We start from the raw sequence: 19749 nt of genomic DNA, 5'->3' as shown, positions 1-19749 counted from the left end.
CACGATCTTGGCTCACTGCAACCTCCGCCTCCTGGATTCAAGTGATTGTCCTGCCTCAGCCTCCCGAGTAGCTGGGACCGCAGGTGCACACCACCACGCCCAGCTAATTTTTATATTTTTTAGTAGAGACGGGGTTTCACCATGTTGGTCGGGCTGGTCTCAAACTCCTGACCTCAGGTGATCCACCTGCCTCGGCCTCCCAAAATGCTGAGATTACAGGTGTGAGCCACCGGGCCCGGCCGCAGACATTAACATTAAAGGGCATCCGGACATGGTGGCTAGTGCCTATCATCCCAGCTACTCAGGAGGCTGAGGTGGGAGGGTCACTTGAGCCAAGGAGTTCAAAGTTAAAATGAGCCATGGTCACACCACTGCACTCCTGCCTGGGCAACAGAGAAAGACCCAGTCTTTTAAAAACAAAAAACAAGAACCCCATAGGGAAGGGCAAACACTTGGCTGGGACATAGAGACATTTGAAGGGAATGCTAAGAGAGAGAGGTGGGGAACTAGGTGAGGAGTGGAGCGCAGAGGGCCTGTGTGCCAGCAGGGGATTGGGCCTTCAGGACTGAGGGAAGGGCCTGCGTGCCAGCCGGTAACAGTAACAGTAGGCAGCCAGGTGCTGTGCTTGACTCTTCATGACAGTTTTATGAAGGAGATTCTGTTTATCCCCACTTTACAGATGAGGAAATTGAGGCTTAGAGGTTATTTGCTCAAAAGTTGCCCAACTGGAGCGTGATAGAGTCAGGATTTCAGCCCCCATCTGTCTGACTCCTGATCTCACTGTCACCATTGGGAGGAATTCTGAGGTGGTTGAAGCAGCTGGACTGGTGTGCCTGGTGGAGAAGGTAGAGGGAGGAGGAGGAGTCTTGGCTGGGGGTCCGTGGTGGGGTGTGGTTTCTACCTCGGGTGGCTGGTGTTGGCTCGTGATGTTTTCAGCAGGATACAGGAGCGCAGAAGCAGAGTTTGAGGGGTGATGCTGAGCCCAGTTTGGATATGCAGTATGTGGTACCTGTGCAGCTTCCTGGCGGAGCTGCCCTGTAAATGTCTGGAAGCGTGGGTCTGGGACCACAGGAATTCAGGAATGGAGACAGCACATGGTGGTAACAGGAGCCCCTGGAGGCGTAGGTGACCCCAGGGAGCAGATCATCAGTGGAGAATAGAAGGAAACATGAGTTCAAAAGTCTTAGGAAATACCAACAGTTAAGAAGCTGGGGGCGGGGTGGGGGTGGGCAGGCGCAGTGGCTCATGCCTGCAATCCTGGCACTTTGAGAGAACAAGGCTGGCAGAATGCTGGAGCCCAGGAGTTTGAGACCAACCTGGGCAACATGACGAAACCTCATCTCTACAAAAAGTACAAAAAATTAGCTGGGTGTGATAGTGCACGCCTGTAATCCCAGCTACTCAGGAGATGGAGGCAGGAGGATTGCTTGAGCCTGGGAGGCAGAGGTTACAGTGAGCCAAGATCACACCACTGCACTCCAGTCTGGGGGCACAGTGAGACCCTATCTCAAACAAACAAAGAACATGTGGGGGTGAAGAGGCTTCAGGGCTGGACCATGGGCCTAGCACTGCCAGCAGACACAGCCTTGCCTGCCCTCAGGACCTCAGCTGCCAGGCCCCCTGGGAGGGAGTGGGCCCCTGTGTCCTGGGGATGGAGAGAGTATGGACAGTCATGGCGTGTGTCTGAATCACTCCCTCTTCTTTCTTGGGCTCTGGCCAGCCTCCTCCCCAGACCAGTGTGATGTCAGGCCCAGCTGACCTGAAGGTGCAGGGTTGCCTGGTGCAGGTTCCTCTGGGATGAGGTTCTGAGGGCACCCAGCCTGGCCTTGCTCCAGAAGCTTGGGCTCTGCGCACCGAGGGGTGAGTTAAGGCTGACCAAACTTGGTGGGGCTGACATGTGGAAGCAAGATAATCCTCTGGCTGGGGGAGGAGCTGTAAGCCCCCTTCTCTTCTTCAGTATGTTCTTTTTTTCCTTTAGGGCTTGGAGAAGAGGGAGGTGGAGGTGGGAGAGGGCCGCCTGGGAGGTAGGGTTGGCGTATATTCCTGAGAATACGGTAGATTGTTTTGGAAAAACCCTCTTGGCCGGAAATTGCCTGTCCTGTCTGCGCCTTGGTGTGGATTTGTCACTTTGCATGCAGTTGGAGAGGCTGGAGAGGGGAATGGACAGCAGAGCTGGGCTGGTTTCCAGCCTCTTGTTTCCTTTAGCTCTGCAGGGTGGAGATGTAAAGAGACAAGTGAAGAGCAGAGGGGGTGTACACGTGGGGTGGATTCCCGAAATCCTAGAGGTAGTTTGGATCCTGTGGATGTCTTAGGATGGTACTAGGACGCAAGAGATTTACAGGGGGAGGTGAGGCAGGGAGAAAGCGGGTTTGGATCAGATCCTTTATCCAGCCAGGGCAAGAAGGGAGGGGCCTGGTATTCTCTGCCTTGCCTTCTACAGCCTCCCACTTTGCAGCTACTCCCAAGACTAGTGTGTGCCTTTAGCTGCAGTAAGATGCCCGCTTCTGCACAGCATAGAACCAGGCGTTTGGGGGCCTCGCCGGCAGTCATCCGCCTACCCTGGTGTGCTCGGGGTGGGGAAGGGGCTGTGTGAGGAGAGTGGGCCTTAGGGGGAGCCCCACCTAGTGCCCTAGCAGGGTCTGGCTCAGCCTTGATGCTGCGTGGGGAGGAGAGGTCGCAGCATCTGTCTCTCTGCCCCAACCCAGAGAGGGTGCCCTGAGCTCAGCCCTAAATACCCGGTACTAAAGAGTCAGTGGCTGCTTCAGATGCCACCAGAATGAGAAGTGGTGCCTTGGGGCCCCGGGGGAGAGGAAGAGCCTCTGCCCTGGGACTTCCTGTGCCGGCGATGGCCTCGCGCCAGTGCTGGGCGCGGCACCCCCGCGTGGGCCTGTGTTGGGGCGGCTTTTCAGCAGGAGTCCGGGCCCTCGTGTAACCGCTCTGAAGTCAGGGAGGTCAGTGCGTGCCCAGCGCACAGCGCGTGCGGCGTTGCGGGAGTGGCGCGCGGGGAATCGGCCGCGGGAGGCCTCGGGGCGGGGGGCGTGGCCTGCGCGTGGGGCGGACGCTGGGAGGCGGCGCGGAGCCGGCTGAGCTCAGGGCCGAGCTGCGGGGCAGGTGGGCGCCGGGCGTTCTGGGAGCAGAGCGGCCGCCGGGGCAGGCTGGGGGCGGGTTGGGCTGCAGGCCCCGGGACGCCTAGGAGGAGGGGTCTCAGATGGAGTCGGAGGGCTGGCCCCTTACCGTGAATACGGGGGGCTCGTGAATCCCCGAGGCCCCAGTTGGTGGCTCTGGGGCCCTGGAGGCGGGCCGAGGGCTGAGTGGAGCCCGGTTCCGCGGCCGGCGAAGGCAGAGCCCCGGCTCTCGGTGGGGGTCAGCCCGGGGCTGGCACAGCTGTCTCGCTGGGAGAGGGTGGGAGCAGCGCCGCGGAGAGGAGTAACGGAGCTCGGACGGGCTGCAGGAGGGAATGGCCGCAGCCCGCAGGAGGAGGAGGGGCGCGACCACCCGGCTGCCGGCCGACGGCGGATGAGGCTGTGGGAGGCTGTGGGGGGCGGGGGTCACAGACTGGGGCCTCCCCCGGGGCTGAGACGCAGTAGCGGCCCTGCGCTCCTTCTGGAGGATGCTCGACGCCCGGCCCCCCCAGGACGCAGGGCAGTGACGCTGCCGGTGCCGCTGCGGGGCGGGGGCTGCGGGCGCTGCTTCTCTCCCTGACCGCAGCCACTGGGATTTTGGGCTCCATGGGGGAGAGATCTGCTTACCAGCGCCTGGCTGGGGGCGAGGAGGGACCGCAGGTAATGGGGAAGGCTGGGGATAGCCAGATACCTGGGCACCAGACCCCTTCGTCTGCTGTGAGCCGGGCCCAGCCCTGCCCTCTGCGGCAGCCTCAGGAGTGAGGGTGTCTGCTCCTGGGCCAGGGGACAGAGAGCGGTGTGTTTATGTGGGTGTGGCGGTGGTGACTTAGTGATGCTGGCATCTGCCTCTGTGCATGGATCCCCTGGGACCCCAAAAAGCTGCCCGCCGGGCTGTCTTCCATGCCCCAAGGGAGTCCAGGAAGCACTGCTAGGATTGGGGTTCAGTCTTTTAGGAGAACTGTGTCTGTATGTCCTGGGCATTCCCATTTACTGGCCTTTTGAATATGAATATCAAGCCAGATGTCCTTGTTTGCTTTTGAAAATATGGTCACTGTGTTGATGGATGGGGCAGCTTCCCTTCCCCTTGGAGAGAAAGACTTCCTCTCCCGACCGACAGAGGGCAGTAGCCGACAGGAGAAAGGGGGGACTCGGGGGAGCGTTGGGGCTTAAGGTCTGGCTGTTTTCCTGGGGAGGAGAAAGGGGGCTGGGCCGGGCGCGGTGGCTCACGCCTGTCATCTCAGCACTTTGGGAGGCCGAGGCGGGCAGATCACCTGAGACCAGGACGCTGAGGTCAGGAGTTTGGGACCAGCCTGGCCAACATGGCGGAAAAAAAAAAAAATTAGCTGGGCATGGTGGCAGGTGCCTGTAATCCCAGCTACTCGGGAGGCTGAGGCAGGAGAATCACTTGAACCCAGGATCACGCCACTGCACTCAAGCCTGGGCGATAGAGCAAGACTCTCAAAAAAAAAAAAAAAAAAAAAAAAAGGAGGGGGGTTTCAGGAGCTGGCCTGGCTCTGACCCGCACATACTTTGCTTCTTCCCGCAGCTGGATTACTGGGCCAGTTACAGGTCTTGTTCTTACTGGACATCCAAGGAAGGGAGGGTCAGGCATGGGGTTCTGACGACTTTGAGACACATATTTCTGGGGACGTTAGAGTTTTTAATCTGGCCATTCTGATCCAGCAGACCCATTTTGAAGTAGAGGGAATAACCCTGCTTAAATTGTTCCCCGGCCCCGGTCCCTGGGTCTCCTTCCAGGCATGCTTGGTGCCAGGGTAGGCTGTAGACTTCTCTGATGCAAGGGCACAGTCAGCCAAGGTTTGGGGAAAAGTCAGCTCCAGTGTCACGTAGGCCTGACCTTGTCCACCTGACCTCAGCCCCCACTCAGTCCACACCTGCTATCTCCAGGAGCTTTGTGGGGTGGATGGCAGGGGGATGAGGAAGAGGGACTGAAGTTGGGGTGTCCTCCCCACCTCCTGGAGTTAGACCAGGAAATGGCTATCCCTTTTGGCATCATCAGGGAGGTCAAGCGCTGGGAGAGGCCCTGGGATGCTGAGTCCCCAAAGCCCTGCTCCCCAGCTGCCCACCCCTCCAGCCAGCTGAGGCTCCCTGAGCTGGTGGCCAGCTGGACAGGGACAAGAGAGCAGTGTGCAAGAAACGGGCTCCCTAGGCATGGCTCAGCGGGGAGGGGGGGGCGCCTGGGGAGCTGGAGAGGGCTTCCTGCAGCTGTCAGGTGTGTCTGGGGGCCGTAGCGAGGGGTGTGAGAGCAGCTGGCACCCTTTGAAGAGGGCCAGAGAGATCATTTGTCAGTTCTAGAAACATGGGGGCCCCATGCGGGCTTGATGGAGTGTCTCTAGGCCCCTTAATCTGAGGCTGTGGTCTGTGTCGGGGGCATTATACAGGAGACATCCTACAGCTTTGGGGTGGGGGCGTCCCAGCAGGAGTCTCAGGGCATATTTGTTTGTTTTGAGGGGGTTTGGGAACTTGGCCACCTGGTCTGGGTAGGAGGCACCCTGGGTGTTTGGGCAGCAGACAAGGCCACCCCGGGGAGGGGGTGGGGATCCTTACCCCACCCTACCCTTGCTCTTGGCTGGACTGCCCCACTCTGGCAGGCTGCCGGCCTCCTATTTCTGTCGGGCACCAGGGTAACAGGGCCACATTAGGGTCTGAGCCAGGAGACGCCCAGCCAAGGCTGGGACTGGGGGGTGGGGGAGGGTCTCTGAGGAGTCATCTGCAGGGCCCAGCAGGGCCTCTGGGGCCCAAGCCTCTCACTCAGGCTGTGTGTTAGTCCCCATGTTCCCACACAAGCCCATGTGGAAGTCCACAGCCCTGCTTTGTACATGCTGTTTGAGTCACATAGCCCCCACCCTAAAGTCCCAGGAGTTGTCTGCAACTGTGAGGGCTGGGGTAGAAGCCAGAGACAGGAGCCTTGTGTATGGGGAGGCAGGGGGGCCAGTGCGGGTGGCTGGGAGGAAGAGTCCCCCCCATTCCTGCTGCCCTCTTGGCAGTGATTCAGAAAGGTCCTTTTTCAGCCAGTGTCAGAGCTGCTCAGCTGGGGAGGGAGGGAGGGAGGGAGAGAGAGAGAGAGGCAGGCAAGAGGGAGGGCAGGCGGGCAGTCGGGTGGGGAAGCCGGGGAGTAGGGCTGGACTGTGACCACTGCCCTGGAGAGAAGACAGAAACAGGACAGAGGATCCCGGCTGCAGCCAGCGTGAGGAAAGCTCCTCCGCTCCCTGCCAGACTGGCCAGCTGTGCAAACCCAGCTGAGCCTGCAGCAGAGCGGAGGAGCGCACCCCGTTCTTCCTCATTTCCCCACCCCTGGTGTGGGATTTGGGGGGCTCCTGGGCAGAGTGCGAAGCTCCGGAGCCGAGGCCGCCGGATCCCCAGTGACTGCTCAGGGGGGTCCCGCTGCGTGGAGATGCCGGCAGCACGTCGGTTCCCTGACCTGGAGCTCTCCTTCCCTCTCCTGGCCAGACTGCGGCGACGCCTGTACACAGTGAGTGGGGGGCAGGGGCTGGACTGCTGGGGACTGGCTGGGCTCCTCAGCACCAGCGCTTGACTGAGAGGCAGAGAGCAAGACTGGGAGCGGCTGAGGGACCCCGCCAGTGAGGCCTTGACGGGGGTCCCGGGCCAAGCGGCCTCTCCTGCGGCTGCTGCATTCATTCTTGTTGGCCTGTGTGTTTGCATGGCCACAGAGTAGTGACGGACACAGGTGTGCAGACCTCACGAGGTGCTGGGGGCCAGGCCCATGCAGAATTGGAGAGTGTTTGAACTCGGGAGGAGCTGCAGCCATGCCCTGTGCTGCACAAAGAAGCTTGGGCTGGTGGGGGACTTAGAGGGGAGGTGGACCCCTGTGGAGTCACCCTGACTGCTTCCCTCACCGGGATCCCGGAGTTCCTGCCGGTCCTCCCACGCGCATCCCTGTGCAGAGCTGCGCTGTTGCTGGGTCAGGGAGCATGGAGGGGAGTGCACAGCTGAGCAGAGGTGCATTAGCTGGTGTTTCAGGGAGAGGGAACAGGCCGGGCTGTGCTTTCTGAAGAGCTTCAGGGGAGGGGCCTCTGGGTCTCCCCCAGCCCTGACCACCCGGGGCATGGCTTTGAGCTGTTTTCAGGAGCCTAGAGGAGGGGGCCTGGATCCTTGGGAGTTGGTGGTGGGAGGAAGAAGAGGGGGCCTGGAGACTGCTCGCCCTGTGGGAGACTAGGAGCCCCCATCCTGAGGCTGAGCCCTGGACGGGGTGGGATCACTTTGCTCCAGGGACAGGGCAGCAGTGGCCGGGCCGTGGCTGTGGCCGGGCCGAGGGGAGACGCTGCCTAGGCCCGTGACTCCCAGTGCGCCTCTGGGCTTGCTTCCGGCAAGCCGCGGCGCCCGGTCCTCTTAAACCCCACGCCTCGTTTTGTAAACAGATGATTTTGTTGAGGATAAATGAATACAGCTTAATACTTAGAACTGTTCCTTGCATACAGTAAGTGCAGTTGAAGTGTCGGATTTTATTTTATTTTGAGATGGAGTTTTGCTCTTGTTGCCCAGGCTGGAGTGCAATGGCACGATCTTGGTTCACCACAGCCTCTGCCTCCTGGGTTCAAGTGATTCTCCTGCCTCAGCCTCCTGAGTAGCTGGGATTACAGGCACGTGCCGCCACGCCCGGCTAATTTTCTAATTTTAGTAGAGACGGGGTTTCTCCATGTTGGTCAGGCTGGTCTAGAACTCAGGTGATCCGCCCACCTCAGCCTAAGTGCTGGGATGACAGGCCTGAGCCACCACACCCAGCCTAGATGTTATTTTTATTGTTACCCGTCTTTAATAGAGTTAATAGAAATATATGACCTGTTATATTAACGTGTTAACCTGTGTACAGTGAAACAGGCAACACAGTGGGAACTCCAATATAAAGAGACATAAGAGGAAGGTAATAATATTTTATGTATCCTAATACGTTAGTAACCTAGGCAGCGTAGTGAGGAGTCAGATCCTCAGACCTCAGGTGGAAACACCGTGAAGGCAGCATCTGCAAGTGCGGACAGGGGGAGTTCTGAAATAATGAGAGGGGGTTGCCTTCACTGATGTTTTTGCAAATAGTGGACTTCTGCTATGTTCTGAATAAAGCAAAGTCCATTTTCCCTTAAGTTTACACAGTAGTTTCATTCCAGGAAAATTTATTTTATATTAAAACCATAAGGCCAGGAGCAGTGGCTCACGCCTGTAATCCCAGCACTTTGGGAGGCCAGGGCAGGTGGATGGATCACTTGAGCTCAGGAATTCGAGACCAGCCTGGCCAACAAATTAGCTGGACATGGTGGCGGGTGCCTGTGATCCCAGCTTCTTGGGAGGCTGAGGTGGGAGAATTGCCTGAACCGGGGAGGCTGAGTTTGCAATGAGCCAAGATCATACCATTATACTCCAGCCTGGGTGACAGAGTGAAACTCTGTCTCAAAAAAAAAAAAAAAAAAACTGTAAAAGTACTTTCTTGTTTATATGTAAAGTGGGATCATATTCTAGGTTTGCACCATCATAAACACCTTCATGAATTGAGTAGTGTGGGATTTGGGACAGGGCGAGAATGTCCTATGCATTGCAGGCTAGCTCACGCTCTTGTCCCCAAACCACCCACTGAATGTCACTAAGGCCCCCCCAAATGTTGTGTCAACCAAAACTGTCCCACAGGGGGCTGTGCAGCCTCATGAGAACCGCTCCAGTAAAGGGTTACATCTTTCAGTTTGGAAACCACCCGGCTGGCCAGCTGCCTGGCCCGGTCGCCGAGGTGGAAGAGCCAGGATTTGAACTGAGGGTTTCTCATTCCCCTTTGTTGCTCTTTGTGCTTCCCTGAGCTGCCTGAAAAAGTCGGAACTGTCACTGTGTTGGCAGGGCCACTGGGAACTGTGGGGGCAGGAGGCTCACGCTGGGCCCGGGCTGTGTGTGCCTTCTTCTCTGAGTGCTGCCCACTGTGATGGGAGCTGGGGAGGAGGCCACCACTGAGTGGGGGAGAGGGATGGCTTGGTCCCCAGCCGGGCAGCTGGCCTTTTTTCTCTTGCCTGTTTTCCTCTTTGGGGATTGAGCATGGGTGGGGGGCTAGCCTGGCCACGCCCTCAGCTCTGACATTCCTTACGCAGACAGGGATGGGTTTGCTGTGCGGTGGATCCGCTTGCTTAGCTTTGAAGGTGCCACCAGCTTCTTTATCTGGGCCCAGGAGAGTGTAGGTCAGAGGTCACTCTCCGGCACCATTGGCTGATCGTGGCCTGCAGTGTGCTTTGGCCCACACGCTGTGTGTGCGTGTGTGTGCGTTTCAGATCTGAACTATTCAGCATTGTTAAAAAGTCAGGAGAAAGACGAATATTAAGTGAAATCAAGGAACAGAATGGCATGGTTAATGCGTGAATATTTGTGTGGGACAACAGAGTCTGAAGGGTCCGCAGAAGGCGTCACTGGCAGCTCCTGGGGAGCTGGGTGGCTGAGCAGTTGGGGAGGGAGTGAGATTCGTGGCTCAGTGTGCCTTCTGAATATTTTACCATGTGCATATATTACCTTTCCAAACAAACTTTAGTGGTGATTTAAATGGAGATTTCTTTTATTTCTTGAAAAAATGGAAAGCTTTGACAACACTGGGCTATGGTCTCTTGTGACAACCATTGATGGGATCTGAGCTCCCTGTTCGCGGGTGTCTGCAGGCCCACCCCAGGCCTCACCCCTCCCTCTCGTGTTCTGCTTGCTGTGGCCCTGCAGGCACTTGAGTGGTGGCCCATGGAGGGGTCTTTGGGTTGTTAGGAGAGGCTGGCGTGGTCAGGCACTGGGAGGAACTTAGCTTAGAGCTCATCTGACCCTGAGAGTTTTCTCCATCACATCTGAGGAGCCCATAGATGGGCCTCAGGGCACACTGCACCCTGCAGAGATTTTTATCAAACGTTAGGAGTAAGCACACGTCGATGTTCCCGGAGAGACCGCTGTTTTTTTAAAAGATTTTCCAGGGCTTTCGGCCCCTAGGAACTTCGAGCAGGTGAGGAACATGAGCACAGAGGGGTTGGTCTTGGGTCACTCGGCCACAGATCACATTTCAGGAGCAAGACCCTGACTCCTGACTCCAGGGCCAGGGCTGTATCTCCGTCGCCCTAATTGTGCCCTGTGGCTGGCAGGAATAGGGGACGTGGGTCCAGGCAGTTCTCGGTAGCTTCTCTCGGGAGTCAGAAGGTGGTGTGAGCCCTTCCAGGTGGCCGTGTAGTGGGATGAAGGTGAGCCCAGGTCACTCGGGCAGGCCCCTGTTGTCCCCCCACAACCCTTGTCCCTGAGCCACTCCTCCCTCCCCACAGAGGCTGGGAGGCGGCAGCATGCAGCCAGAGGAGGGCACAGGCTGGCTGCTGGAGCTGCTGTCCGAGGTGCAGCTGCAACAGTACTTCCTGCGGCTCCGAGACGACCTCAATGTCACCCGCCTGTCCCACTTTGAGTACGTCAAGAATGATGACCTGGAGAAGATCGGCATGGGCCGGCCTGGTAGGTGGGATGTTGGCTTGGCTTGTCTCGTCCCTGAACCTTTCCATCCTCTGTCCTCAGGACCACTCAGTGCACGGGGGGCAGCTGAGAACTCTCTGTGTCCCAGAGCCCTGAGGTGGAGCAGGCTGAGAACTCTGTCTGTCCCAGAGCCCTGAGGGAGCAGGAGGGACATCAGTAGGTGCTGATGTGTGATGAGAACAGTTGGCAGTTGTAAAGGTGAATTGGAGTTTGAGGAGAGTGAGGCCTTCCCTAAAGCTGGCTACACAGGAGTCACTCCATGCCCCATTCTGTTCTCACGTAGAGTGTACTGCATTGCCCCTCCTTCATAAGCATCAAATTGAGTCTGTTCTCGTCATTCTGAATACTGCAGGGGTCCATGTCCAGAGATCTGTAGGGAGAATGCTCACTCTCAGATGGTTTGCTGATTTGCGCTCGCGCTCTCTTTCTCGCTGTCTCACATGCGCACACGCATGCACACGCACAGGCATACACGCAGGTGCACATGCACACGCACAGGCATACACGCACATGCATACACGCAGGTGCACATGCACACGGACACATGCACACACACGCCTGCGCACACAGACACGCACACATGCACGCACATGTGCACACACGCGCACACACAGGCATACATGCACGCACACACACATGCACGCACGCACACGCACACGTGCGCACACGCATGTGCACACACGCACGCACACACACAGGTTTGCTCTGATTTGAGTTCAACGCTTATCTTCATATTTTTCCTGAAAGTGGGGGTTGTAGCATCTAAAACTCATGATGTTCTTCATAAAACATTAGAAACGTATTAGGGCTTTCAAGTTAAAATAGCTAACTAGGTAATAATGTGTTAAGTTAGACACTGACTTTGTTACAATAGCTAAATAGGTAGTAATGTGCTAAGTTAGACATTGACTTGTGCTACTTTAGGCCTGGATAGTTGGTGTCCGATGCTAGTAGCATAAGAAGATTTTACGGAGGGAAAAAAACCTCAACATTGAGAAAATTCTGTTCATTGCCTTGATTTTTCCTGAGACCTGGGAGAAGCCCATGGCTTCAAGTTTTTGGTTAAACACCTTCACCCAGTTGGAGAGCCAGTGCCAGGAAGTGGAGCGCAGAGACCTCTGGTCAGTTGAGGCTCCGGGTTAGCTGGGGTTGACTTCCCTGGTGTCACTGTGCTGGGTGGTGTCTAGTGGCAGACGCACCCCCGAGGGGACCACAGGCAGCAGCCTCTCTCAGGGGCTACGGCGGCCTTCACAGCACGGGGTTCCCCACCCTCCCTGCAGGCCAGCGGCGGCTGTGGGAGGCTGTGAAGAGGAGGAAGGCCTTGTGCAAACGCAAGTCCTGGATGAGTAAGGTGGGTGAGGAGGTGCGAGGGTGGCAGGCTCGAACGCCCCCCTGTGCTTCCGGTCCTGGGAACCTTCCCCAACTCCCCGGCAGGTCAAATCTCGCCGTTCCCCTGGCACTTTGTACAGGACCCCCGCATCCAGGGTCTTATCGGGCAGCGCACTTGTAGAGCTGCCGGGCTAAGTGTCTGTCTCCGCCAGATATGGACACGCTAGCAGCCTGTGTGGGTGAGGCCTTCACAGCCCCTCGGCACACCTGGAACAGGAGCTCATTGACAAGTGTGCCTTCACTGAGCCCTGCTGTGTCTGAGCGTTGAGGCCAGTGTCCAGCGTGGGGTGAGGGACCCGTCTGGACCCAGAACATCTTTGCTTGTCTTCCCTCCTCCCCGGCCCTCTCTAATCTCTGGGTTTCTCTGGTCGTCTGTCCCTGCTGACAGCTTCCTTCCCCACAGCCTGTCCCCACCTCTCCCCACACCTTGTCCTAATTTGGGTCTGTGGCGTAGTGAGTCCCTGGTCTGACTCAGTGGAACTTTGCCCATTGTCTGGAAGACAATGAGAGAGGAAGTGAGCCAGCCCTGGCCTTTCCTCCCCGCGTCTGGCCTCAGGGCTGGGTTGGGGGGTGGGCAGGGCCGAACAGCTGGAGTGGGATTGGGCAGCAGAGATTTTCCTGGCTGCAATCTGGCAAAGGGGCTGTCTCTTGGGATCCTGTGGCTTTTTCTGGGAACACTGTCCTGGTCCTTTGCCCGGGTTTTAGGGAAGGATGAGTAGTGTCGGGATGGTGGAGGCAGGAGAAGAGAGCAGCGTGGTTTGCCGAGATTTAGGGGTGCTGAGATTTAGGGGTCTTGGATCTGCCACTGGCTCTTGATAGGTCCCTGGGCAGTCAGTGGCCTCCAGATTTTTGTTGTGTCTTCAGTGAAATGATGCCGGGCCCCACTGCCCAACTCACCTCCCAGGGCTGTAGGAGGCACCGGAGATAATGGCTGTGGAGGGTCTTGTAACCCGAACATTGCTTGCAAACATAAGGAATTCTAGTTACTGGAAGGAAGCACAGGGCAGAGGCCAGAAGAAGCCCTCAGATTAGAGGCACCCTGGCCTGGACGGATCAGGATCCACTAGCTTTGGGGGCGTGAGACCCAAACTGGCAAGAATCTGCAGCTGGAACCAAGGCTGTGGGTGCCTCAGTGGAGGCCGCCAAGTCAGACTGATGCGGCCAGCGTTGACCCTCATGGTCTCCTTTCTTCTGTCCCTTGACCTTCGGCCCCCTCACTGTCTACCCTGGCTTCCGAGTCTCCTCCACTCTTCCTTCTGTCTCAGCCCTCAGCTCTAGGCGCCCCTCCAGAGACCCAGCTATCTTCCCAGGCCCCTCCCCAGCAAGGACTAGCTTCATCTGAACCACACACACACTCACGGTTCAACCTCAGACTAAAATTATCCTCTCCCCTGGGCAGGATGAAGGGCAGCCGACTCCCTGGTGAGGGTGGAGACAGACAGCACCAAATGGTCAGGCCAGAGAAGGGGCCAGGGCTAAAAATGGACAAGGAGGTGTTTGTGGAGGGCCCCTGCGGCTCCCGCGCCATGGACCCGGGTTAGGGCTGGAGTCTGCGGGGCGGCGGGTGCAGGAAGGGAGGGCGGGGCAGGACTGGGAGGAGACTGGGACCTTGGCTGGGTGGTGCCCTCCCTGTCCGCACAGCTGGGTGTGGGGCCGCTCAGCCACAGGCTGCATGCCTGTCGGTCTTTTTCTGGTACCCTCCTTGAGGCCAGCGTCAGCCTTTGGGTTCGTATTTGGGGGTGTGCCCTGGACGGAGTGTGGGCCTCCAGCCGCTGCCCCACTGGCAGTTTGGCAAAGCCAGGACCTGTCTGGAAGCCGAAGCCAGGGATCACCAGGTGGACCCAGCAGGGTGGGACTGAGGGACTGACCCTGGGGTGTTGGATTCCATCTGGCCCCCGGCTGCCTTCAAACAGGTGTTCAGTGGAAAGCGACTGGAGGCTGAGTTCCCCCCTCATCACTCTCAGAGCACCTTCCGGAAGACCTCGCCGGCCCCTGGCCCAGCAGGGGAGGGGGCCCTGCAGAGCCTCACCTGCCTCATTGGGGAGAAGGACCTGCACCTCCTGGAGAAGCTGGGCGATGGCTCCTTCGGCGTGGTGCGCAGGGGCGAGTGGGACGCGCCCTCAGGGAAGACGGTGAGCGCTCTGTGTCCTGCCAGCTCAGCAGAGGCACGGGACCCGGGGCTGGTAGTGGCTGTTCTGCCCCCAACCAGGATGTGGATGGGACTGGGGACGCGTCACAGTGTGGCTCATCCCAGAGTCCATGCTCAGGAATGTTGGGGTTTTATTTATTTATTTATTTGAGACGGAGTCTCGCTCTGTCTGTCGCCCAGGCTGGAGTGCAATAGGCATGATCTTGGCTCCCTGCAGCCTCCACTTTCTGGGTTCAAGTGATCCTCCTGCCTCAGCCTTCTGAGTAGCTGGGATTACAGGTGTGCGCCACCACGCTTGGCTGGTTTTTGTCTTTTTAGTAGAGATGGAGTTTCACCATGTTGGCCAGGCTGGTCTCGAACTCCTGACCTCAGGTGATCTGCCCACCTCAGCCTCCCAAAGTGCTAGGATTACAGGTGTGAGCCACCACGCCCAGCCCATGCTCAGGTTTAACTAAGCACATTTATTATTTCAACTATAAAAATAATTTACTTATTATAAAAGTTTGGAAAGTATTTGAAAAACAAGAAAAAAGAAATTGCCTGTAATCCCACCACTCAGAGGAAGCTGAGTTGGCATTTCTGCCTCTTCCTCCCACTTTAGGTATTTTGTTGGATTTAGTTAAGATACAAATTCTGGATACAGCTTTTAAAATCTTGTTCTTTCTTCTCGACACTGCATTTAACATTTTCCCCTCAGGGATAACGTGTGCACCACAGCATACAATTCTGGTGTGACTGTTTCCTATGCAGGAGCCATGTCCTTACTGCCCAGATCACGTGCAGTGCATTCCCAGCACCTCAGAGGGCTCCTCATGCTCCGTCCACTCAGTGCGTCCTTCTCCCGGGGAAGCCGCTGTCACTCAGCGCGTCCTCCTCCCGGGGAAGCCGCTGTCACTCAGCGCGTCCTCCTCCCAGGGAAGCCGCTGTGCCGACTTCTAGCTCCACACATTTGTTTTTAGCATTACATTTAAAGCATTTTTCTTTTACAGCTAAACACCTTTTAATATTCCATTTTATGACCAGCCTGCGCAATATGGTGAAACCCCATCTCTACTAAAACTACAAAATTAGCCGGGCGTGGTGGCGCCTGCCTGTAATCCCAGCTACTCAGGAGGCTGAGGCAGGAGAATCACTTGAACCCGGGAGGCAGAGGTTGCAGTGAGCTGAGATCACGTCACTGCACTCCAGCCTGGGTGACAAGAGCGAGACTCTGTCTCAAAAAAAAAAAAAAAAAAAAATTCCATTTTAGACCATTTGAATATTCTGTCATCATACTGGTTATCTCTTACTTTTTGGTTGGTATTTAAACCCGCATTCCCCCAGGAAGGGGAGGCGTGGCCGACGATGGCTCCTGAGGGCCAGCCGTCTGCTCTTCTCCAGCCAGGCCTCAGGCAGAGCACGTAAGCCCAGGCACTGGGGACATGCTTCCCCAACCAGATGAGGAGCTCGGAGGCAGGGATCGTTGAGCCCAGCTGGAGGGTGGAGCAGGTTGGCTCCGCGTGTCCGGGACCTGGCAAGTCCTGAGTCCTTGCAAATCCCGCTGTGGGCAGGTGAGTGTGGCTGTGAAGTGCCTGAAACCTGATGTCCTGAGCCAGCCAGAAGCCATGGATGACTTCATCCGGGAGGTCAATGCCATGCACTCGCTTGACCACCGAAACCTCATCCGCCTCTACGGGGTGGTGCTCACGCCGCCCATGAAGATGGTGAGTGCTGCGGGCAGGAGGGGGCGGGCAGGGAGAGGGCTCTGGTCCCAGACGTGTGGTTCGGTTACTCTCTCCATCCTAAGGTCAGAGGCGCCCTAGGTCCTACTTTGGTCCCCCAACCTGATGGAGTAAAGGGGTCCACAGGGGCCCAGCCTGGTACGGGCTGTGTCTGCTGCGGTCCGGTCCGGGTCTGTCTCTGGATTTTGCTGGTGCTCAGTGTCAGAGAGTTACTCCCATGGGAGGGGCTGGCCACTGAGTTTAATTTGGGGAATTTATTTATTTATTTATTTATTTACTTATTTTGAGACAGAGTCTCACTTTGTCGCCCAGACTGGAGTGCAGTGGCGCAATCTCGGCTCACTGCAACCTCGGCCTCCTGGGTTCACGCGATTTTCCTGCCTCAGGCTTCTAAGTAGCTGGGATTACAGCCGTGCGCTACCACGCCTGGCTAATTTTTGACCACGCCTGGCTAATTTTTGTATTTTTAGTAGAGATGGGGGTTTCACCATGTTGGCCAGGCTGGTCTCAGACTCCTGACCTCAAATGATCCACCTGCCTCAGCCTCCCAAAGTGCTGGGATTACCGGTGTGAGCCACCGCACCCGGCTGAGTTTTGGAATTTCTAGCCACTGCCTCTTTGGGCTCCTTCTCTCTAGGCATCAGTTTCCCAAATTGCCTCGAGGGAGAGGCCTGAGAAACTGCAGGACCCCTAGAGGTCCCCAGGCAGCAGGCCAGGAAGGAGCATGCAGCCTGGCTCTGGAAAGCCTTCAGGAAGGGGGCTGGGGGCCCAGCGTGGGCTGCTGAGAAGGGGCAGGGTCCTCCAGCTAATTCCTCCTGCCTCCTCTGTGGCCTCAGGTGACAGAGCTGGCACCTCTGGGATCGTTGTTGGACCGGCTACGTAAGCACCAGGGCCACTTCCTCCTGGGGACTCTGAGTCGCTACGCTGTGCAGGTGGCTGAGGGCATGGGCTACCTGGAGTCCAAGCGTTTTATTCACCGTGACCTGGCTGCCCGCAATCTGCTATTGGCTACCCGCGACCTGGTCAAGATCGGGGACTTTGGGCTGATGCGAGCACTACCTCAGAATGACGACCATTACGTCATGCAGGAACATCGCAAGGTGCCCTTTGCCTGGTGAGGGGCAGGTGCTGCCAGCTCACAGAGTCCCTGCAGACCCAGGCCTCAAAGCTTCTGGGGCTTTCTTGACCCACCACAGCCCCTGGTTTTGTTTGGGCCTGCCCTTGTCTGTTCTAAGCCTGGGGTGCCCTCCTTTGCACCCATTCACTCACCATCCATCTAGGAATTCCTGAGGACCCACGTGCCAGGGTCTGGGTGCTGGAAATCACAGGGATAGATGCTGTGTCCTCTCCAAGGGGCATTGCTGGGGGGGTGTTACAGGGATAGATGCTGTGTCCTCTCCCAGGGGCATTGCTGGGAGGGGGTGCTTCAGGGATAGATGCTGTGTCCTCTCCAAGGGGCATTGCTGTTGGGGGGTATTCAAGGGTTTCCTGAAATGTCAGGGAAGTTCGCCAGGGAAAGACTCATTGGTAAGCATGTTCTAGGTAGAGCTGGTGGTAGACAGGCCCAGGTCATAGCAGGCCTTGTAGATGGGCCAGGGCTGCTTACCTGTGCACTGGGGGTGGTATTTGGCCCTGCCCTGGCCCCTGTGTGGGCTTCTCCTCAGCTCACACCATTGTGGTCCTCTGGTGCCAGAGGCACCCAAAGGTGTGTGATCTGCCTGCTTTAAGGCGGGAAGGGTTCCAGTTCTGCTTTCCCGAGCGGTGGCTGTGGGCAACCTTATGATCCAGGACGCATGGTCATCTTAAGGAGCAGCTGGCTTTACACCCAGGGCGAGCACGGGTCTTAGATTATGCCTGTTGTCCTGGAGTGACTTATAGCAGCCTCTTTTGTATTCAGGCATCCTGGTTTGCATGGTAAGGTATTAGTACAGTTGCCTTTAAACAACACGATTAAGTTGGTGGGTTATTGTTCTCATTTCACCGATGAGGATAATGAATGAGCCTTAGAGATCTCGAGTGACTTTCCTGGCCCCATCCCCTTTGAGGGGCAGGGCTCGCTCTGGTTCCCTGTCTGGGTGCCACCCTCCTCTCTGCACCTCAGTCCATGCCGGGATGTCCTTTCTGACGTCACCGCAGTGGCACTTCCCCCTCACCTGGGGGTGCCCAGAACGAATGGGTGTATTTGGGTGAAGCCAGTATGACTGTTTCTACCCATTTTGGTTCTTCCCCAGGCCCTATCCGAATTTCCCACCCACTCCTTCCTGCCGAAGGACCCAAATCCCAGGATCCCGCCCCAAATCTGGGAACTGTCATCCTCCCACCACAGTCAGAAAACAGCCTGTGATCTTCTCTCCCTGCCCCGTCCCAGAGCCTCTGACCTCCTTCCTGTCCGTGCTTCTCTGGCTGGGAAACTTCCCCTCCTCTTCCCCCGCCAGGCTGCATGTGAATAAGAGGCTTAGACGATTTCCCCAAGTCCGTGCACCGTGTCGTCAAGGAGTCCTGCCCGCTTCACACGGCGCCCCTGAGACCCACTGTTGAACCTGGCCCAGGGGGTCACAACAAGTGTTTGCAGAATGAGTGTTTTAAGTCCCCAGGGCGGACGCGGGTAGGGTGTTTGAGAGGGCTTCTCTTTGACCCCTGCCTCTGCCAGGTGTGCCCCCGAGAGCCTGAAGACACGCACCTTCTCCCATGCCAGCGACACCTGGATGTTCGGGGTGACACTGTGGGAAATGTTCACCTACGGCCAGGAGCCCTGGATCGGCCTCAACGGCAGTCAGGTGAGGGCTGGGAGACGGGCCCCCATAGGGCTGGTGGGGTGAATTCCATTCCCAGCCTGCAGCCTGGCCCCACTGGAACTGCCTCTCACCCATGGACTCCCTCCTCCCACATCCCGTATCCCCTCTCACGCCCCATATCTGTATGGCCTCAGGGAGAGCCCAGCAGAGACGGGGAGGGAAAAGCTGGGGCCTGCCCTCCTTCTCTAGCCCTTACCACATCCAATTGTTCCGAGGCCCCAGGCCTGGGAAGAAGGGTCTGGGGCTCTGGAGGCGGCCCCTCCCAGGCAGGCAGATCCCTTCTTTGGAGGCCAGGCACGGCAGCAGCTGCTGCAGCTGTGGATGGGCTGGAGGGAAGGCGGGAAGTGAAAGGCTGGGTGCTCTGTTTGTCCTCAAACTCTGCACCTCCTCACCTTTAGATCCTGCATAAGATCGACAAGGAGGGGGAGCGGCTGCCCCGGCCTGAGGACTGTCCCCAGGACATCTACAACGTCATGGTCCAGTGCTGGGCTCACAAGCCAGAAGACAGACCCACGTCTGTGGCCCTGCGGGACTTCCTGCTGGAGGTGAGGGACAGGTCAGCCCAGGAGAGCTGGGGTGTCCAAGCTGAGGGGCTACCCAGGCATCAGTCCCAGAGTTGGCAATGACCTTTCTCTTCCCCCAGGCCCAGCCCACGGACATGCGGGCTCTTCAGGACTTTGAGGAACCTGACAAGCTGCACATCCAGATGAATGATGTCATCACCGTCATCGAGGGAAGGTAGGGAGTGCAGGGCTGGGCCCCGCCCTGGGATCCCTTGAAGGGCACAGGTCGGAGGGGCCTGTGGACAGATCTCTTTGGCCTCCAAGATTCCCTTGGCCACACACAGGCTGGCAGTCGGGCCTGAACCCTGCAGTGTGAGGGGAGGACAGGCCTGCCTCCGTCTCCCTAGTGACTTTCCCTGCCCAGCTTCCCTCCACCACCCTTTCCCACTGCGCTGCAGCCCTGGCTGTGTAGTTGGGCCGGGCTGTCTTCCTGGAGGGGTAGGGAGTGGCCTGGCCTGGCCTCGGTGGCAGCAGAGTTCTGGATTCCCGTGTTTCCTTCCTCCTCTGCTCCTCCCC

At 57.6% G+C, this 19749-nt stretch overlaps 1 protein-coding gene across 6 annotated transcripts; it reads left to right on the top strand.

Annotated features, from left to right (window-relative positions):
• Positions 1–2223: 2223 nt before the first annotated feature.
• Positions 2224–19450, top strand: LOC116464435 (activated CDC42 kinase 1). 6 transcript variants are annotated; one of them, XM_032147692.2, is made up of 9 exons: positions 2224–3111; positions 10418–10598; positions 11897–11967; positions 13919–14137; positions 15705–15857; positions 16712–16989; positions 18526–18652; positions 19069–19215; positions 19314–19450. In XM_032147692.2, the coding sequence occupies exons 2-9, from the start codon at positions 10436–10438 to the stop codon at positions 19410–19412; spliced, it is 1257 nt and encodes a 418-aa protein (XP_032003583.1). In that variant the 5' UTR covers positions 2224–3111; positions 10418–10435; the 3' UTR covers positions 19413–19450. The 6 variants fall into 6 exon arrangements, with proteins under 6 accessions (XP_032003583.1, XP_032003585.1, XP_032003579.1 ...); XM_032147694.2 differs by lacking the exon at positions 2224–3111 and adding an exon at positions 3633–3782; XM_032147688.2 differs by lacking the exon at positions 2224–3111 and adding an exon at positions 6212–6615 and having other exon boundaries at positions 13970–14137.
• The last annotated feature ends 299 nt before the right edge of the window (positions 19451–19749 follow it).

This window comes from Hylobates moloch, unplaced genomic scaffold (assembly GCF_009828535.3).
Source record: "Hylobates moloch isolate HMO894 unplaced genomic scaffold, HMol_V3 SCAFFOLD_661, whole genome shotgun sequence".
In the NCBI taxonomy this organism is placed as follows: domain Eukaryota; kingdom Metazoa; phylum Chordata; class Mammalia; order Primates; family Hylobatidae; genus Hylobates; species Hylobates moloch.
This window is presented reverse-complemented; position numbering and strand designations above follow the sequence as displayed.

What these genes read in the sequence shown, in the direction of transcription:
- LOC116464435 (XM_032147687.2), top strand. Translation starts at nt 6,538, where the DNA reads ATGCCGGCAGCACGTCGGTTCCCTGACCTGGAGCTCTCCTTCCCTCTC. An exon ending in ACGCGCCCTCAGGGAAGACG is followed by an intron (nt 14,138 to 15,704) that starts GTGAGCGCTCTG and finishes CGCTGTGGGCAG; the next exon opens with GTGAGTGTGGCTGTGAAGTG. An exon ending in TCGGCCTCAACGGCAGTCAG is followed by an intron (nt 18,653 to 19,068) that starts GTGAGGGCTGGG and finishes CCTCACCTTTAG; the next exon opens with ATCCTGCATAAGATCGACAA.